The following is an 18,423-nucleotide window of genomic DNA, read 5'->3' as shown; positions in this document are numbered from 1 at the left end:
CTATCCAAGCCAGAAAGTTCCTCGTTGAGTACAAATTTAGAGGAAAATAAATTGAATTGATCAATTCAGTAGTGTTCAAAATACTGCAAGGGGAGAAATGGAAACCCAAAGAAATGCACTGGGATCAGAAAACAAGCCTGCCTGGATGCAGGCCTCTAAGATTATTAGAGGACTCACAGCTTTGAAAATTCAAAGTAAGAATCAGGAGGACTCTAACTTTAATGACATTATTAATAGTGAACAGTCACTCTAGCATAAACTCAAACTACCAAACTATAATAAATATGGCTTTCAGGTTTTTCCTCAGCCCATAGTAAGAAACACATTTTGCATCTCAGCATAGCATATTCACAAACACACAGAAACACACAGACATAAAACTAAAATATAAATTTCTTGAAATAATACTGCCCTTACCCTGTACAACATACTCCCATATTTGACTCTATTTTACTGCCCTTTTTGAAAAATACTACTTTTGACTCAATAAATTAATTTCACAACTCACCGGTGGGTTGCAATCCACAGTTTGAAAGACAATGACATAAAAACACAGACAGAGGGGGCAAATTTATAAGGATATTTAGCTCTCTGGATTTGATGAGATTGCCTTCAAAGCACACTAGTGAGTGTGTGTTAGAATGATTTAACCAAATAAACTTAAGATTTTGTGGCTGCAAGGTTACAAAAATGTTAATAGCCAACTCTTATATATCCACAATACTTGTGGTAAGAGACACGGAAGATAATTGAAACAAATTATATTTGGCTTTTGATGAAGATTTTATACTTGGGACACCCACCCTCTCTCTGAAGCCTTCCCTGAGGGTCCCAGCACCCACTACCCACTCCTTTCTATAACTCTTGGTTCATTCTTGTTTCTGCTATACAAACAGCAATTTCTTGTAATTTTACTGTATACATTGTTTTATTGACTAAACATTTCCCATGGAAATTCTAACCTAAGAGTAAGCTTCTTCTACCTCAGTGGGCTTCAGACCTGCTTGGGTAACACACCCCGTGAAAGATTTGGGGCACACACCCCATATATATGTAATTATTTTTTCTTTTAGTTGAATCATACGAAATAGCCAATATTTGACCATCTTCAAGGTAAAAAACGAAAATTTTTCATATGATTCATTATAACATAATTTATATAGACACATGCATTAGCATATTAAACACCTATGGTAAAGGGTCATAATCAACCACAGAAAGAAAACCAATTATTTTGAACTATCTTCTTGAAAATTTCAAAATTTTGTAACTGACTTCCTGTCATCGGTTTTACTTTCTGTGTTCAAGCTGCCAAAGATCTCAGACAAGCAGCAGGAAAACTGTCAGCTCTACCATTTTCTTGCTGTTCGCGTGTGCCTGTATGATTGATACCAGCTTCAATCTGTGACTTTGTTGCAAGAACCTTCCTAGAATTCTTCACTTCTAACTATCTAAAGGCTCACTATCTGAAATGCTCACCAGGTTAGGCAGGAAAACAGCACACCACCAGACATCCAACAACAAATATGTAAAGGACATGTTAGGGAGTGGCCAGGAGGCGAGCTGGAAGGGCATGCCCATTTAATACGCTTTTCCACTCCCACTGACTGCTGCTACATCACAATGGGGGCCCAATGTTGCCAGATAGCTGCAAATATTTTAGAGATGCTAACCACTCACATTTGTATATGAAATCACTACTTTTCTATAATGGTAATGGATTCCAAATTTTCAAAACTCTGTGTGGGTCAAGGAAAATGTGACTGCAAGACAAATTCAACCTATAGACACCAAACTGTCCAAGCCAAACCCACCTCTCAGACGGCCCACACCCAGCCCACAGTGGTGCTGCTCTGCTGTTTCTGAACAAAGCAGATAATTAATCTATTCAATTTGCCACCCACTGGACTAGAAAATTTCTTTTTTCTTTTTTTTTTTTTGAGGAAGAGTAGCCCTGAGCTAACATCTGCTGCCAATCCTCCTCTCTTTGCTGAGGAAAACTGGCCCTGAGCTAACATCCGTGCCCATCTTCCTCTACTTTATATGTGGGATGCCTACCACAGCATGGCGTGCCAAGTGGTGCCATGTCCGCACCCGGGATCTGAACTGGCGAACCCCGGGCCACTGAAACGGAACGTGGGAACTTAACACTGCGCCACCGGGCCGGCCCTAGACAATATCTTTTAATACAAAAAATGTATGATTGCAAACAGGTGGTCCATTTTCTTTCATTTTGCTTGATATTATTGGTAAGAAGTCAAAAGCAAGATTTCCTGCAGCTCTCTCTCTTAGAACAGTGGGGAAAGCACCAGCTGTGGCTTCAAGAGACCTGGATCCTAATCTCTGCCCTGCCACTAACTAGCTGTGACACATTACAATGTCACAAACTTCTGAGCTCAGTTTCCTCACCTATAAAACAGGGATTTGGTTTAGCTGATTTCTAAGATTCCTTCCAGCTCTTAAACTCTATTAGAAAGAGCTTCCACAGGCCAAATTTAGAACAATGTGAGAATCAAAGAGAACAAGAGTGTAATTGATTGGAACACATTAACAAATTCATAAGTCCATAACAATTGTCAGAGCGAAAAAGAAAAAAAAAATTTAAAACCTCATTTGCCATCATTAGACAATAACTTATTAAAATTAATAAAGGGAAAGACCTACATATTTTGCCCTACCTTTACAATAATAATCCTAATTCAGGATAACCAGACAGCAGCAAACGATGAAGGAAAGCTGTTCTTTACAGAGTAATGCTAACTTCTCAATAAAGGAGGAATATTTGAGTGAAATCACCATATTGAAATCTCTAAGAATATAACTGATTCAGGCAAGGATCATCAATGGATGCTAAAACCATTAGGTCGGGGCCAGCCCAGTGGCGCAGCAGTTAAGTTCACACGTTCCACTTTGGTGGCCCAGGGCTCACTGGTTCAGATCCCGAGTGCGGACACGGTACCACTTGTCAAGCCATGATGTGGCAGGCGTCCCACATATAAAGTAGAGGAAGATGGGCATGGATGTTAGCTTAGGGCCAGTCTTCCTCAGCAAAAGGTAAAAGCATTAGGTAAAAGGTTGATAGTGAAACAGATATCCATACTGTACCAGCTCACAGATTACTGTAAGCACAAAGTACCCTTACAATGGAAAAATTACGTGAACCCAGTGTTAGCATTACTAACAGTGGGAAAATCAGAGAGTATTCTCTACCCCTTGCAAAAGGCCGTATGGAGTAAACCATTCTAGCCCTTCATTCCCCAGTGTCTGCGAGAGAGGTGCCTGCCAAACTCTCTAGGCACCTCCAGAGGTGAAAGGGCAAGTGAGCACGCACAGACCTCTTCCCCCAGGCCTGTCTCTCACCCAGCACGGGAGATATCAGTGCCGCTTTGGAAGAAAGCACACGGATAAAACACAGCCGAGGGGCCGGCCTCGTGGTTAAGTTTGTGCGCTCTGCTTAGGTGGCCCAGGGTTTCACAGGTTCGGATCCTGGGCGCAGACATGGCACCGCTCATCAGGCCATGCTGAGGTGGTGTCCCACATGCCACAACCAGAAGGACCTACAACTAGAATATGCAACTATGTACTGGGGGGCTCTGGGGAGAAGAAGGAAAAGATCAGCAACAGTTGTTAGCTCCGGTGCCAATCTTTAAAATAAAAATTTTTTTTAATTAAAAAATTAAAAAAACACAGCCGAGAGGGAGGTGGACGCTTCCCACGTTCCCCCCTGCTTCCCACTGCTAACGCTGCACTATTTATTGCGTGCGATCCAAATGCACCCTGAGGGTGGGGAGGAGATTACAATATCAGTGCATAAAAAGTAAAATAATCTAAAGCTAACTTCCAGATTCGAAGAAATACACAAGAAAGAGAAACACATTAAGTAAAGACCTGGGAAAGCAACCGGATAAATCCAGATTGTGAGATACTCTCCAATTAGTCTGAACTCTTCAGAAAGTCACTGTTATTAAAAAAAACGGAACAGGAAGAGGGAGCCTGTTAAAGAGATTGAACAGACATAACAAATGTAACAGGGGCTCCTTGATGGGATCCTGGCTCAAAAATAAACAGCTATAAAAACATTTTGGAGGCAATTGGAGTAATTTGAATACGCGCTGGAATTAGAAGACATTAGGAAACTATGGTGATTTTTGTTGGATGCTAAAATGATATTATGGCTATTTAGGAGAATGTCCTCATGCTGAAATATTGAGGAGTGCATTGTCATAATGTGTGTAATTTACTTTGAAATGGTTCTGCAAATAAAAAAATATACATATAGATGAAATAAGTTAGATTAAAGTGAATCAATCTGCAGCTCAATCATTTATATGTGAAATAATGATGATTTTTCACAGAAGGAGTCTAGAGTCCCCACTTAGAACATAATTATATTTCAGCGTTGAACTACTGTGCGTGTGTGTGCTCTTGCAATACAATTAGGCCTTCAACAAAGTGCGTTTCTAAAAAGTTCAGTATGAATAATACCCAATCTTCTTTCCCTACTGTGACTGCCCGGCCAGACATGCTGCTTCCCTCTACCCATTCTCCTTAGCACTACAACGCTGACCTTGTTGAGGGTACTAATGTATTCAAGTAGAAAAACTACATTTACCAGCTTCCCATTTTGATAGGGAAGAGAGCTAACAACCTGCAAGCAGAAATCATTGGATGGACCTACCACAAAAGCTCTTAAATGAGAGTTAAATCAGCTGGCAAATACACCCTAGTGTCTTGGTTACTTCCTGTTTCTCACTACCTGAAATAAGAGCATGATAGCTGGGGCCAACACAGCCATCATGAGGCCAAGAGAATGGCAAAGACTTCTCCTTTGACATTTTGAGCCACTGAACTGACAGCAGCAAATGCCCCCTTGCCAACTTCTTGTTATATAAGGAGAACAGAATTCCCAAGGTCGAGATCATTTCAGTTGTCTCTATTACTCTCAGCTGATACAGCGGATGTCAGGCAAAAGAAAGGCACTAGTGCCCAATTATAACAGAACTATTCTTTATAAAATGCATCACTTATAAAATAAATATGAAACAGGAAATGCAGAAGAGTTGTGGGGAAGAAGAGATTTTGGGTATATGGTGACCTGACTGCAACACCTTTTCCCTTAACCCCAACCCTAAGCTTCTTGCTTCTCTTGAACAAAACAACTGATACTAGCATGTACGGGCAACTGGGTGTAACTGAAGCCTTATGTTCTGGCACAGAACTGTTGTGAGGCATTCTCTCCAGTGGGCTGAGTAATAAACTGGAAAACAGCAGAGGAGCCAAGGCTAAGGACTGGAAACCAGAGGATCCTGAAAAGAATCTGAGTCAGAGATGGAAGAGGGGGCCACAGCCCACAGCCTTTCCCATCCTTGCAGACCAAGAAAGCACAAGAAGAACAGAAATCTGAGGGACGAGGAACTGACCACCTGTCTGCCAGTGCAGGCCCAAGGTGATACAGGCCCCTTTGCCTACAGGGCAGAACTGGCACCACAGAGGGTTCTCCAATAACCGGCCTTGGGCTTCAATAAAGCAACCAAGGCAAATCGCTGAAACAAAGGACCCAGCTGCCTGAGAGATCGGGCAGAAAAATGAGAACCCCACTCTGTGAAAGAGAACTTCTGTAGGAGACAGAATGCTTAATTAAAAGGAATGCCTCAATTACATGAGGGAATTTAAGGAGATTCAAGTACGGGCACTCAAAAAAATAAATAAAACTTTTAAGAGAGACAAAAACGTGATTTCCCAACTAAATACTTTTAAAGAATGAATTGAAAGAGAGACAAAACAACCTGAGAATCACTTACCCAGTCAGGAAATCCCTTAGAGGCAGGTGGAAGGAAAGCTACTTGATGACACACACAGGTTCAGAGAGAACCATATCCACATGGTTTAACGAGAAAAAGAACTGTGAAAAGTCTCTAACTAAACAAATGAACCATAACAAAAGTCAGAAAATGGAAGAAAATGAGTAGCTGGTGTATATATACTCAAAATGAATCTATGACAATGAACTAGGTGTGTGGAATATATAAGCTAAATAACAACTCTTAAAACAACAGGGATATACTTTTAAAAGAAATTCTATTAAGTAACACACCATTTCATCAAAACTTAGGAGTAGCTGGGGAAGGCAGGCAGGAAGGAAAAGCATCCCAAAAGTTGCATGGCAGGGGGAGGTAGGGGAAGGAAGAAAGGACTAGAGGGAAGCAAGAGAGTGACAGAGCATCTTGTGGAAGAAACTGTGTGTTTTTGTGGGAAAAATGGCTGAGTTCTAGCTGCCAAATAAAAATATCACGTGCATCTGATTGTGAAAGAGGGGGAGAGTAAGTAAATCATTACAGAAAAAGAAGAGTAGAACCAACAAAGTAACAAGACGGAAGGAAAGGAATAAACAGTGACTTAGACAGCAAAAATAAGGAAAATTAAAAATAGGTTACAACAACATAAGTAATGAGCACAATGAAAAGATAAGAATAAAATCAACTTTATCAGCCATTACATTAAATATAACAGAGTTAACTCCTCTCATTGAGAGAGATTGTAACACTGCATTATGAAATATAACCTAGCTACATACGATTACAAAAAGATTAAAAAAATGATAAAAAATGAATTAAAACGGGTAGACAAAGAGATATAGATAAAAGCAAAGAAAGGCAACAGTTTTAATATCAGACAAGGTTAAATTAATAGCTGAATGCACTAAACAGAATAAAGCAGAACATTATGGAATGACAAAAAGTTATTTATGAAGAGGATATAGCAGTGAGAAACCAGCAACAGAAAAATGTTAGAAATGCAAGAACTTCAGTGGGCGATTTTAAAACATCTCTTTCAAAACTGGACAGATTTATTAAGTAACAAAAATAATAAGTAAGAATATAAAGAAAATGACTTTAATTTTAAAACTTTTAAAGTTCAACACCCAGCAAGGATTTAGAAAGAGTATCACCCCTACCCTAATAATAAGAAAGGCCTATACAATACAAAATCATAACTTTTCTTGAGGAGAGCACTGGCTTACCTGTCACAGATGACAGAAGGAAGAGCTGTCAGCCACCATAGAAGCAGGTAAGAAATCAACGAACATTTAGATGGTTTGCTAAAGGATGCATTTGAGACAGCTTGACTATACAGAACCACTAGAAGCCCAAGACCCAAGGGGAGTTCACACACAGTTGCAGACTCTTGTCCCACAACCTCCCCATATAAGAAAGATTGGGGACAGAAAGAACAGAGAGACTCACTCAGGGGTGCAGGCATGCAGGAGTGAACCGCAGCTGCTGTAAGAACGGCACAATACCCCACAGCTCCTGCCTTGAGCTTTGTCTCATACAAGAAGAAGCCTTTAGCCCCTGCAAGGAAAGCAGCAAACTGTCATGTCCAGGACACAGGCAAAGATCCACTGCTGCTGGAAGAAGGGCAGGAAGCAGTCCAGGCTCAGGAAGATAGACCACAACCGTCAAAGGATGCCTCTCGTTGGGTAAGAGATGGGAAACACTCTCCCACAAAACACCAACCACTGATACAAGGCAAAAGTTTGGTTCCCATGGAGAAGAGAGGCAGGAATGCTGAGAAAGCCCAACTCCCAGAGCTCTGGCTGATAAACCCTAGATAAGAGTGCAGCTGGACCCAGACAGAGAACAGAGAACCTCAAATAACAACACACAGAGCTCTACTACTGGGGGAAGGGCAAGAGCATGGCAGCGTGGGTAGAGAATCCCTCCAGAGCACAGGCATTCGGGACAGAAGAAAGCTGAGAGTAGAGTATAAACAATGAGAAAAACCTCAAGCACCCCAGCCACCACCTTAACCACTGGCTACTCTAGAAGAATCTGAAGCACGTGGTGTGCTGAAGGTAACAATAGCAACATCATAATGCAAACCCATCTTACCTCCCAACTAGACTGATCCAAACTCCCACACTAACAGCCTGACAAAATAAAAGATGTGCATATTTCCAGGCAAAAATACTACTTAACACACTCTTGATTGTTTCACACATGATGTTGGCACTCAATCAAAATATCAGACATACAAAAAAGCAAGACAAAAAACTAGCCCATTGTGAAGAAACAGAGCAATCAACAGAACCAGATTCAGAGACAACACAGATATTGAAACTGTCAGACAAGGACTTTAACAATAAATATGATTGACTTGTTAAAGAATCTATTAGAAAAGGCGGATAACATGCATGAATATAGGGGAGATTTCGGCTGAGACATGGAAACCTATAAAAGATAGTCCAAGATGAATTCCCTTGACAGACTCACCAGGAAACTCAACATAGCTGAGAAAAGAATCAGTAAACTTGAAGACAAGGCAATAGAAATTACCTAAACTGAAAGACAAAGTGGAAAAAAAGGAAAAATAAAAGCAGAACAAAGCATGAGTTGTGAGACAATATCATATCAAATGGTCTGACATACGTGTAATGGGAGTCCCAGAGGAAGAGAGAAAGATGAGGCCAGAAGTAATATTTGAAGAGATAATGGCTGACAATTTTCCAAAAATGAGAGAAGACATCAGACCACATAGAAGAGCAGCAAGGTTTTCAAAAAATTTTAGACACTTCATATTCAAACTGCTAAAATTCAAAGAAAAGTAGAAAAATCTTGAAAGTAGAGGGGAAAGAAGACAGATTATGTACAGAAGAATGTAAGACTTAAGATGACTTTGTGGCAGAAACTAGGTAAGCCAAAAAAATAAGTGACATCTTTAATGCAATGAAAAAAAAACTGTCAAAACTGGAGAACATATCTCTCAATGGTAAAAGCAAAACACTTTTCCGGACAAACAAAAGCTGAGAAAATTCATTTCCAGCAGACTTGTGATACAAGAAATGTTCAAAGAATATGGTTCAGGCATAAGGAATATGATACCAGGCAGAAACTTAGTTCAAAACACAGAAATGAAGAGCTCGAGAAACGGTAAAAATAAAGATAATGAACAAAGACAATTCGTCTTATTTTTAATTGCTCTAAAGGATAATAGATAGTCCAAAGGGAAAAATAGTAAAAATGTACTGTGAGGATAACATAGAACAGACCAGATGAAAACGATGGCATAGAGGACGGGAAGGGGGAAGTGCAGCTATAACAACTGTATCTCGCGGCCCCTTTGACATCTCCCCGTTGTCTAACAGACGTCTCAAAGTCAACGTGCCTTAAGCTGAACTCCTCATCTTCCCTCTTCAAACCTGCTCCACCCACAATCTTCCCCATCTCAGCTGTTGGCTGACTATCCAGTCCTCCCAATTGCTCAGACTAAAATCCTTGGAATTACTCTTGATCTTTTTCTTTCACTCTCATGTCATCAGCATATTCTGTCACTGCTATCTTCAATCTGTACTACCAACATTGCCACCGTCTTGGTCTAAGCCACCATCATCTCTCACATGGATTATTGCCAACAGAATCCTAACACGTCTCCCAGTTTACACACTTGCCCTCTGGCTGACTATTCTCAACCCAGCAGTCAGAATGATTCTCAATAAATTCAAGTCACGTGGTATCACTCCTCTGCTCCAAACCCTAGGAGACTCCCCATGTCACTCAACCTAAGCCAATGGCAGTAAAGACCCTAAGCAAAGTGGCTCTTCTGCTAGCACCCTTCCCTCCACTAACTCTCAGACCTCCGTCCCCAGCACTCAGACCCCTCGCTCACTCCCGCCAGCCTCACTGGCCTCCTTGTCCTGGAACCCAACAGGCAAACTCCCAACTTAAAGTTTTGCTCTCACTGCTGCCTGGAATGCTATTCCCCTACAGATATGTTTGGCTACTTTCCTCCCATCCTTTCAGTCACTGCCCGAGTCTCCTCCACTTAGTGAGCATTAACTGGACCACCTATTCATAACAACATTCCCACACACGCACCCACACACTCTGCCAAGTAAACAATGCCTCACTCTACTTTTTCTTTCTTCCATAGCATTTATCACAGTTTAACATAGTACAAAATTTATGTAATATATTCATTGTTTATTTTCTGTCTCCCCCTCACTAGGACACAAAACCCACAAGAGCCAGAATTTCTATTTTGTTCACTATTGTATTCCAAACGGCCAGTACAGATCTTGGTGATAAAGATGTATTGAATAATTGTGTAAAACAAGACCTGAATAAATGAAAATTAAAGCACATCCATAGCAGAGAATATATTCAGTCATAAAAATAATAAATTACAGCCAAAGTAATTACCTGGAGGATTTCCACAAGATACTGCTGAATGAGAAATGCTAAGTGATGAAATGAGTTTACTCTTTTCTCATATTTGTAAAATAATTTTTTTAAAGTGTGAGTAGTTGTGTATCTGCATTTGTGGTATATGAGCATGGATACAGCATTTTATCAGTATGGGGGAAATTTTTTTGGTTTTTTTAATGATACGAATATATGGAATGATCTGAGTTCAAATTCTGATTAATCGACTCATTATTGATATAACTTCCTCAAAATCAGTTCCCTCATCTATAAAACAAGAATAATAACAGCCCCATGCAGGCTTGTTCCAGAGTTTAAACACCAAGTGTGACACGCATCCAGTGACTGCTGTCTGTCACTCACCCTGTCACTAGCACCTTGTCCAGTGCCTAACAACTGTACACGCTCCATACACATCTGATGAAACAATTAACTGTAGCTGTTATTATCACAAAAAGCAAAATATGAAGTTTCTGAGAAACCATTGGTTTAAGTGGATTAGTTATACATTTTTTAAAAACCTGTACCCCCACCAGGAGATACAAAGCTGCATTGAGTCAGTCTCGTGGACTGTAAATGTGTGAACACAGAGAAGAGATAGCGCCCATGGCAGGCACCGCCGGTGATTATGCTCTCTCTGATTATGTTTCCAGGTTAGTTATCATCAGCCACCAGGAAACATCAGCAAACACCCACTGGCAGAATTTCAGCCCAGCATAAAGATCCATTGTTTCTTCACCAGAGTCACCTTCTGAGCTGATCAACAAAACACCTTATTCCACAAAATCTCATCTTCTTGGATTAACATTTATGCATGGTAATTTTTCTCTACGCTTTCACTTACTTTTCTTTTCAGGTTTCCTCTTTCCCACGTTTTGCTAACCCTATATGACTTGCCTTTTTTTTTAGCTTAATGTATTTTCACAAACTCAGATTTAAATCTTTATTTCAGGTATTTCTCACTTGGGATTCCACCTCACCAACCGCCTTTACTACAATCCCTCAAAGACAACCAGGTGCCTGCCTCGGTGTGAAAGGGAGGGAGTCGGCAGTGCCGAAGGGAGAGCAGCTCGAGGCAACTGTGAGCTGCAGGGCTCCATGCAGAGCGTCTCTGGGCTTCTGTAAAACGAGAACGTGCACCTTAGATTACCACTGAAGCTCTCTTAAACACTACCACTCAGAACACTGTCAGAATCCACTCTTTCCTATTCTATTTCTCAGGCACATACTGTCTCTTTCTCTTTATAAGGGAACCACTCACCCAGGTTTTAATTGCATGAATGCCAACTCTAGCCCTCTGCCAGAATCAGTACTGAAAACAAGGCAGAATATTCGTCAATATGGTGGATTGGCAATGGGTACGTTTTATCGGGACCAGAATGTGGAAGGATTCACCCCAGTCGGTCACTGTAAAATGCTCCACATAGTCTAGGCAAGGAAGAAGGATACTTCGGAGCCGTGGTAGGATGAATGATGGCCAACCAAAAATGTTCCCATCCTAGCCCCAGAATCAGTGTAATCACATCTGCATTTACCTTACACGGTAAAAGGGACTTTGCTGATGTGATTACATTAGTGATCTTGAGATGGGGGGATTATCCTGGATTATCCGGGTGGGCCCCATCTAATCAGAGGTCCTTTAATCAAGGGTCCAAGAGGAGGTAGGAGGGTCAGAGTCAGAGAAGGAGGCGTGATGACAAAAGCAGACATCGGAATGATGTGGGGCCATGAGCAAAGGAATGTGAGCAGACTCCAGAAAACTGCAACAGGCAGGGCAGTAGCCTCTCTTTAGCACTTTCAGAAGGAACCAGGTGTGCCCATTCACTTTAGATCCATATTCTCCAGAACCATAATACATTTGCCACTAAATTTGTTAAGTCACTAAATTTGTGATAATTTGTAACAAATTAACAGAAAATTAATATCCCAGTGCTGTCACTAAGTTTTGCCCTGAGAAGCAGCTGGGGATAACATGCTAGGGTATCTGGCAAGCTTGAGCTAGGAACCTGCATTTGTCCATGAGAAGGGCAAAGTGTAGTGACAGGCTGCCCTGGGGTTCATGCACACAGGATGCCACTCAGGAGCCCCCAAGGCAACAAAGCACAGGGTTGAGAGGGAAAGGAGCCAGGAATAGGGCTAGCTCAGTGGCTCAATTTGCTGTAGCTGGTGTGAATTAAGGCAAGGAGACCCGGGCCCCAGGGATGCTCTTTACAGCTTCTACTGGAATTAGGGGCCAGGAATCTGGGAGAAACATAATATTTTATTTTATTTATATTTAGTTATTTCCCTTTCTGCTTTTCTTCAGTTTTCCTTTTAGCCTTTAGTTCTTTTAAAAATACCAACCCAGCTCAGCTATGCTAAGGGTACGCAAGTTAAAGGCTTCTAGATATAAGGGAAAATAACTATACATCTGAAGATCGGGTAAGGTTTTAGCCGGCTAATGAAGAACGAATTGGAAAGAAGAAAAAATAGTCAAGGTCAACATAAGGACAAAAATTTTGACATAATTGGGCAAGTGTGTAATGTGTAAATTAGGGATAATAATAAACCTTTGAAGATTGTTGTACGATAAAATGAGATAATATGTGCAAGGGCATAGTACGGAAAACCCAGACTTCACAGCGTGTGACCGCGTGTGGTGGCTTCACCTACCCACGGGCTCCTCCACACAGGGTGGTGCCTCAGTGGAAATGTTCACACCACTTCTTTAGTCTGAAGTTAGGTCTGTCACAAGGTCTGACTGGTTACTTCAAGGGCTGCTTCAATTTTACTTCCAACAATTCTACCTACAAGCCATTCAACTCCATCCAAACTGATTAAGAGCACAAAATCTGGTCAGGGTCACTGAAATCGGCATCACAGGTCCACCACTCAGTCTGTGTCGCCCAGGCAATACTTGAATGTGTCACACCAGCCAACCTCTCTTTGCCTCAACTTCCTCATCTGAGAATGGGTATACTAACAGTACCTACTTCACAGGGTTAATGAAAGAGTAAAATGAAACAAGACGTAAAGTGCTCAGTAATAAAGAAATTATTAATAGTAATAATGTGGCCCCATGAAATTCAGCTCCTCCCTAGTCTTCTTTGATTCTTCCAGCATTTTCGGATGACTCAGTGTCATGACGACAGGGGTTCCTCCTTCTTCTGAACTCCTATAGTACCTCTTAGCCCACACAACCTCACAACATCATACCGTCGTCTATCATAGCACTAGTCAGACTGTATGGAAACTATCTACTTTTCTGTCTCCCTGACCAGACTAAAAATTACTATAATTCTGCAATTCCATTGCCGAATAATGCCTAGCAAAATCAATCCATATATATACGCATAAACCATCTTGGCATCTTCCCTTTACTTGTTTACTGCTTATCTCCCTACACAGGAAAACAAGCTACTTGTGGACAAAGACCTTGTTGGTCCTGCTCACCTGTGCATCCCCAGGGCGGAGCACGGTGCCTGCCACATATGAATGATGAAATGACTGAAAGTCATCGGGGAAGAAAAACCAAGAGCCTGCAATAAACCTAAAGGGAAGGAAGACTGCTAGGAGTGTATTTCCCACCGTAACCTTTTCTGCAAAATCACAGATTCTAGAGCTTGAAGGAAGCTTATGGTTTTCCTTTCCACTTTTAGGGTTCAAGCATAATGTCAAGCACCAGCACCCACAGATTAATCATATAAACCAGCAAGGGAAAAAAGGGTCATGATATAAAAAATGTAACACAGGGAGGTGTTTGCTTAACTTTCTTTTTTTAATTTTTTTTTAAAGATTGGCACCTGAGCTAACATCTGTTGCCAATCTTCTTTTTTCCTCTTCTTCTTCTCCCCAAAGGCCCCCCCAGTCCATAGTTGGATATTCTAATTGTAGGTCCACCTGGTTCTGCTATGTGGGATGCTGCCTCAGCATGGCCTGATGAGCGGTGATGTCCACACCCAGGATCCGAACCTGTGAAACCCTGGGCCACCGAAGCAGAGTGTGCAAACTTGACCACTTGCCCATGGGGATGGCCCCTTGCTTAACTTTTACTGTATATATACTTAGTGCATTAGCTTTGAAAAACTAGTATTAACTTTAATATTAATCTGCATAATAATTAACCTGCAAAGTACTTGTTAACCTAGAATTCTGCAACTTTTTTCAAGCATTAAACTGTGCTCATAAAATAACACATAGCAAACACTTAGAACAGGGTCTGGAGACAGCCGTACTGGCCTAGCAGCTAAAGTTTGCCACGCTCCACTTCAGCAGCCCAGGTTCTGTTCCTGGGCACAGAACCCCACCACTCATCTGTCAGTAGCCATGCTGTGGCAGCAGCTTACACAGAAGAACCAGAAGAACTTACAAATATACACAATTATGTACTGGGGCTTTTGGGGGGAAAAAGGAAGGGAAAAAAAGGAGGAAGACTGACAACAGATGTTAGCTTACATGGAATCTTCCTCTGCAAAAAAAAAACAAAAACAAAAAACAGAACAGGGTCAGGCACATGGCATGCAAAAGTGTCCATTTTATTATTCTTCTCATTAGCAAATTGCAATGGGTGTAACTGCAAATGAACTCAGGCCTCCTTTTTCTATTCAAGGGCTTTCCAACAGACTCTCATCCATTCTTTTTCCAAAAACAATTCATGGCTTACACAGAAATATCTACCAGATGACCCTCTCCTCATCCAGCCTCTAATTTCCATAATGACAACAAAAGAAAAGGAAAGGAAGTCTTTTCCTTTTCTTCTTGTTGTCACTATGTAGATTTTCTACCAAAAAAAGAGAGAGGCAACAGACCTGCAAAATTGGATAATTGCCAAGGAAAAACTTGGCAGGACTAAGGTGGAGCCCAGGCATTAGGTGATTCTGCCGCAGGGAGAATCTAGGAAACACTGCACAAAAAGGGGTGAGTCTAGAAAACGGTTCAGGGGTCCTATTGGTCAGGGAATCTCAAATCAACCTGGTGAACGTAGTGAGGGTAGAGTCTCTAGCAAGACCCCTAATCTCAGTACAGGTCTGGATATGATTCTCTGAATCTGAAATCAATAGACAGCTTGAATTACAACCGTTTCTTAAAACAGAAGTGTTAGACAAGCATACATGTTTTAAAGGGAGAAAACATCTGTAATTTCCAACATATATATCAAAATTTGTTTAGAACGGAGAACATGAAAACTTCAAAGTAAGGTCCTTAATTTAACTGCTGAAATCCTCTGTCTTCTCAGACCCCTTAATTTATGGCCAGAGTTAGGACTGCTACAAGGCAACTGGGAAAATATCTAAGAATCGAGGAACTATATACAAGCAAACAGGTAAGGGAACGTGGTTACCCAGCTTTAGGCTTACCATTCAGCCAACAACCTGCTACTCAGCTTCAGCTTCGTCCTCAGCCCTTGGAAGGCAAAGGAGCTGAGGGGCTACTTCAAGGTCATTTCTGGCATCAGTGAAGCTGTCCAGGAGCACTGACCTTATGACTCAGTACCTTGTGCTCCTAACTAAACCAGTACGTCACTAATAGTACATCATTTGGATTTAATGCAAACATCTGCATACTGACTTGAACTCTAAGCATCCCACTAGATGTGATCTGGAGGAAAATTTCTATCTTTTTTACATGTTGAAGTTACACGAGCCAGGAAAAGATAAGGGTCTATCTAGTACTGAAATAGTAACATGCAACAATATATGATGATTTGGGAAGCTGTTCATTCTATGCCCAAAAATAATAAAAACGTCCAAATAGTCTTGTATATGGGAAAAAAAGTAGGAGTTAATAAAAATATCAAAAGAAAGTACATCAGCCAGCTGTTTCTAAAAACCTAAATAAAAATATAAGGAAAAAAATAGGGATTAGGTAATAATTCTAATATTAGTGAAACTTTTTAATATATTACTATTAATAACATTAAACAAAATGATGTTTAAGAACTGTTTAATTTCTAACTAATTACATTTAAACCTGAGATCTTCAAGAAAAATCCATTCGAGAATTTTCATATCTTGCGAGAAAAATTCAAAAGCGGAATTTCAACTTCTGTTTTGAAAGAACGTGGATTTCAACATTTATTCATTTGGCAAAAAACATCTATTCAGAACACCTTGAATTCAGATAAAGTGTTTACTCCTGGTTTGCACCTTTGAGCACTCTTCCAAACTCCCATTTGAAAATACATGGGGTTTGTTTCTTCCAATGTCACCCTGGGGGATGCTTACAAGTCCCGCTGTCGATGAAGCCTCTGAAGGGCCCGTCCACCCATCTTCACCTGCTCGGTAGCTCAGGGGGTCGGGGGAGGTTTATACTCAGATGACCGGCATCCTGGGGTCGCCCTGGGCATCCCGTGAACCTCCTGTTAGGAGACCTCACCTCAACAAGCCTGCTCTTGCCCAAACCACCATTTTTCAAGATATCTGTGGGGGGTGGGAGGTGGGAAGAGGGTGCTGGAAAGCTGGCAGGGATCGATCCGGAAAGAACGGGAGCTTTGGACTCACAAACCATAGGTTTAAAGCCTAACACTAAGCAGGAAATTGAACCTTGCAGTACTTGTTTTTTCATCTCCTTCATGAGGATTAATACCGTTCTCAGGGGAGTGTTGTGCCCGTCAAGTTACTAACGTAGGTGAAGTACCAAGCAGGGGTCCCGGTACCAAGTAGGGGTCCCGGCACAAAGTATCTGCTCAGTAAACGGTGGCTCTCATTACCCTGGGCGCTTCACCCCTGCCTTTGTGGTGCAGATTTTACATATCCTGCGAAACGGCTATAATACAAAATCCAAAAGTTTGGAATTTTCCAGTAATCTCTCCTCCTAGGCCTTTGCTTTCAACAGTCAACATTTCCGGGCTGTTTCCCCCACGTACAGCGCAATGTGTTCGCCTTGCTCACTTGCCTCTAAGTGGAGATCCGGGTCAGAGAAAAAAGATAAGAGATTTAAAGACTATCCAGTTGGCACCTCCCAGAATCCACAGGACACTGTGGGAAGGAGGGAAAGCGCCCCTGGGCGTGTGCATGAGAGCCCGAGGCCTGCGTGGACCTGCGCTCCGGGCGGCTCTCCATCCCCACCAGCAAGCGAGGCGGTCTGGCCACATGGCTCCATCCGAAAGGAGGAAGGGCGGCGGCGCTGCGGGCGCACGGGAGCCACCCGCCGGCGCGGAGCCGCCGCCGCCGCCCCCGCCGGGAAGGAGGGAGGCCCGGCGGGCGCGCTCACTTCCTGCGGCCCGGAGGAAAGACGTCTTGCCGCAGGGCGGCCGGCGGCAGGTCCGCCCCGGGAGCGGCCGGCTGCGGAGCGCGCCCGGCCGACACCTACGTGGCGCTGTCCGCCCGGGAGGCGCGGGGGGCCGAGGCCAGCCCTGGACAAGCCGCGGGACGCCCGGCCGGACGGGCGAGGAGCGCCGGGGGACAGCCCGCGCAGCCCCGGCCCCGCGGAGGGGCGACCCCGGAGGCGCGGGCGCGCGGCGCCAGGGGCAGGGGCGCAGGCCGCCGCGGGTCACCCACCTTTGTCACTCTGCGGGCCGTGTAGAGCCCCATGCCGTCCTGCACGCGGGACGACTTCAGGGAGAACCTGTCCGGCACGTACATGCCCAGCATCCTCCCGGCGCGGCGGCCGCCGCCTTGCTCAGCACCCGCGCGCGGCGCCCGGGACGCGGCGCTTCGACATGGGGGTGCGGGTGGCAGGAGCAGCCGGCGGCCCGGAGGAAATGGAGCTCTCCTCCCAGAATCCCCACCTCCCCGCCGATTCCGGGATCCCCCGCGGCTCAGCCCCTCCTCGGCCCGGCCCGGGCCCGGCCCGCAGCCGCCGCGGCCACTGCTGCCATTGCTGCGGGGGGCGCGGGCCGGGCCGCCGCGCGCTGATTGGCCGCCAGCGGGCGGCTCGGACCCGCGCCCGGGCGCAGAGCCGGAGAAGGCTGACCCCACGGCCTCGAACGGAGCGCGGAGGCGACCCGGCCGCGCCCCGCGCCCCGCGCCCCGCGCCGCAGCGTGCGGACCCGCCCTGGGGGCTGCCCCCTGAGCTAGCAGTTCTGCCACGAGGCCCTGCAGCTCTCAATCGTTACTCCCCGTCGGGAAATTTTACTCTTTTCAGATGCAAAATGAAATGGGCCTTGACACAGCTGGGGACATCCTGCAAAACAGCTTCACCAAGTTCCAGACTCTAAAGCATGTTTGTCGTAGGGCTGCTGAGAACGATCCCTGAGGGCTAGGAAATTTTTTTCCTTCTTGCATCTGAGTTAGGCATCTTT

General features: G+C 43.5%; 1 protein-coding gene across 7 annotated transcripts in view; it reads right to left on the bottom strand.

Moving 5' to 3' along the window:
* The window catches only part of PRDM5 (PR/SET domain 5), a 186,330-nt gene extending 168,227 nt beyond the window's left edge, over positions 1-18,103 (bottom strand). For 3 of the 7 annotated variants that reach the window (XR_011436212.1, XM_023636631.2, XM_070259697.1), the window contains exon 1: positions 17,681-18,033. Coding sequence is in view for 6 of the 7 variants with exons in the window: in XM_023636631.2 (XP_023492399.1) it covers positions 17,681-17,773 (93 nt within the window). In the remaining variant the exon portion in view is untranslated. Of the gene's footprint in view, positions 1-17,680 lie in introns of all 7 variants that reach the window. The other 4 variants (XM_023636626.2, XM_023636627.2, XM_070259696.1 and 1 more) reach the window with 4 other exon arrangements.
* Positions 18,104-18,423: the final 320 nt, after the last annotated feature.

This window comes from Equus caballus, chromosome 2 (genome assembly GCF_041296265.1).
Source record: "Equus caballus isolate H_3958 breed thoroughbred chromosome 2, TB-T2T, whole genome shotgun sequence".
Taxonomy (NCBI): domain Eukaryota; kingdom Metazoa; phylum Chordata; class Mammalia; order Perissodactyla; family Equidae; genus Equus; species Equus caballus.
This window is presented reverse-complemented; position numbering and strand designations above follow the sequence as displayed.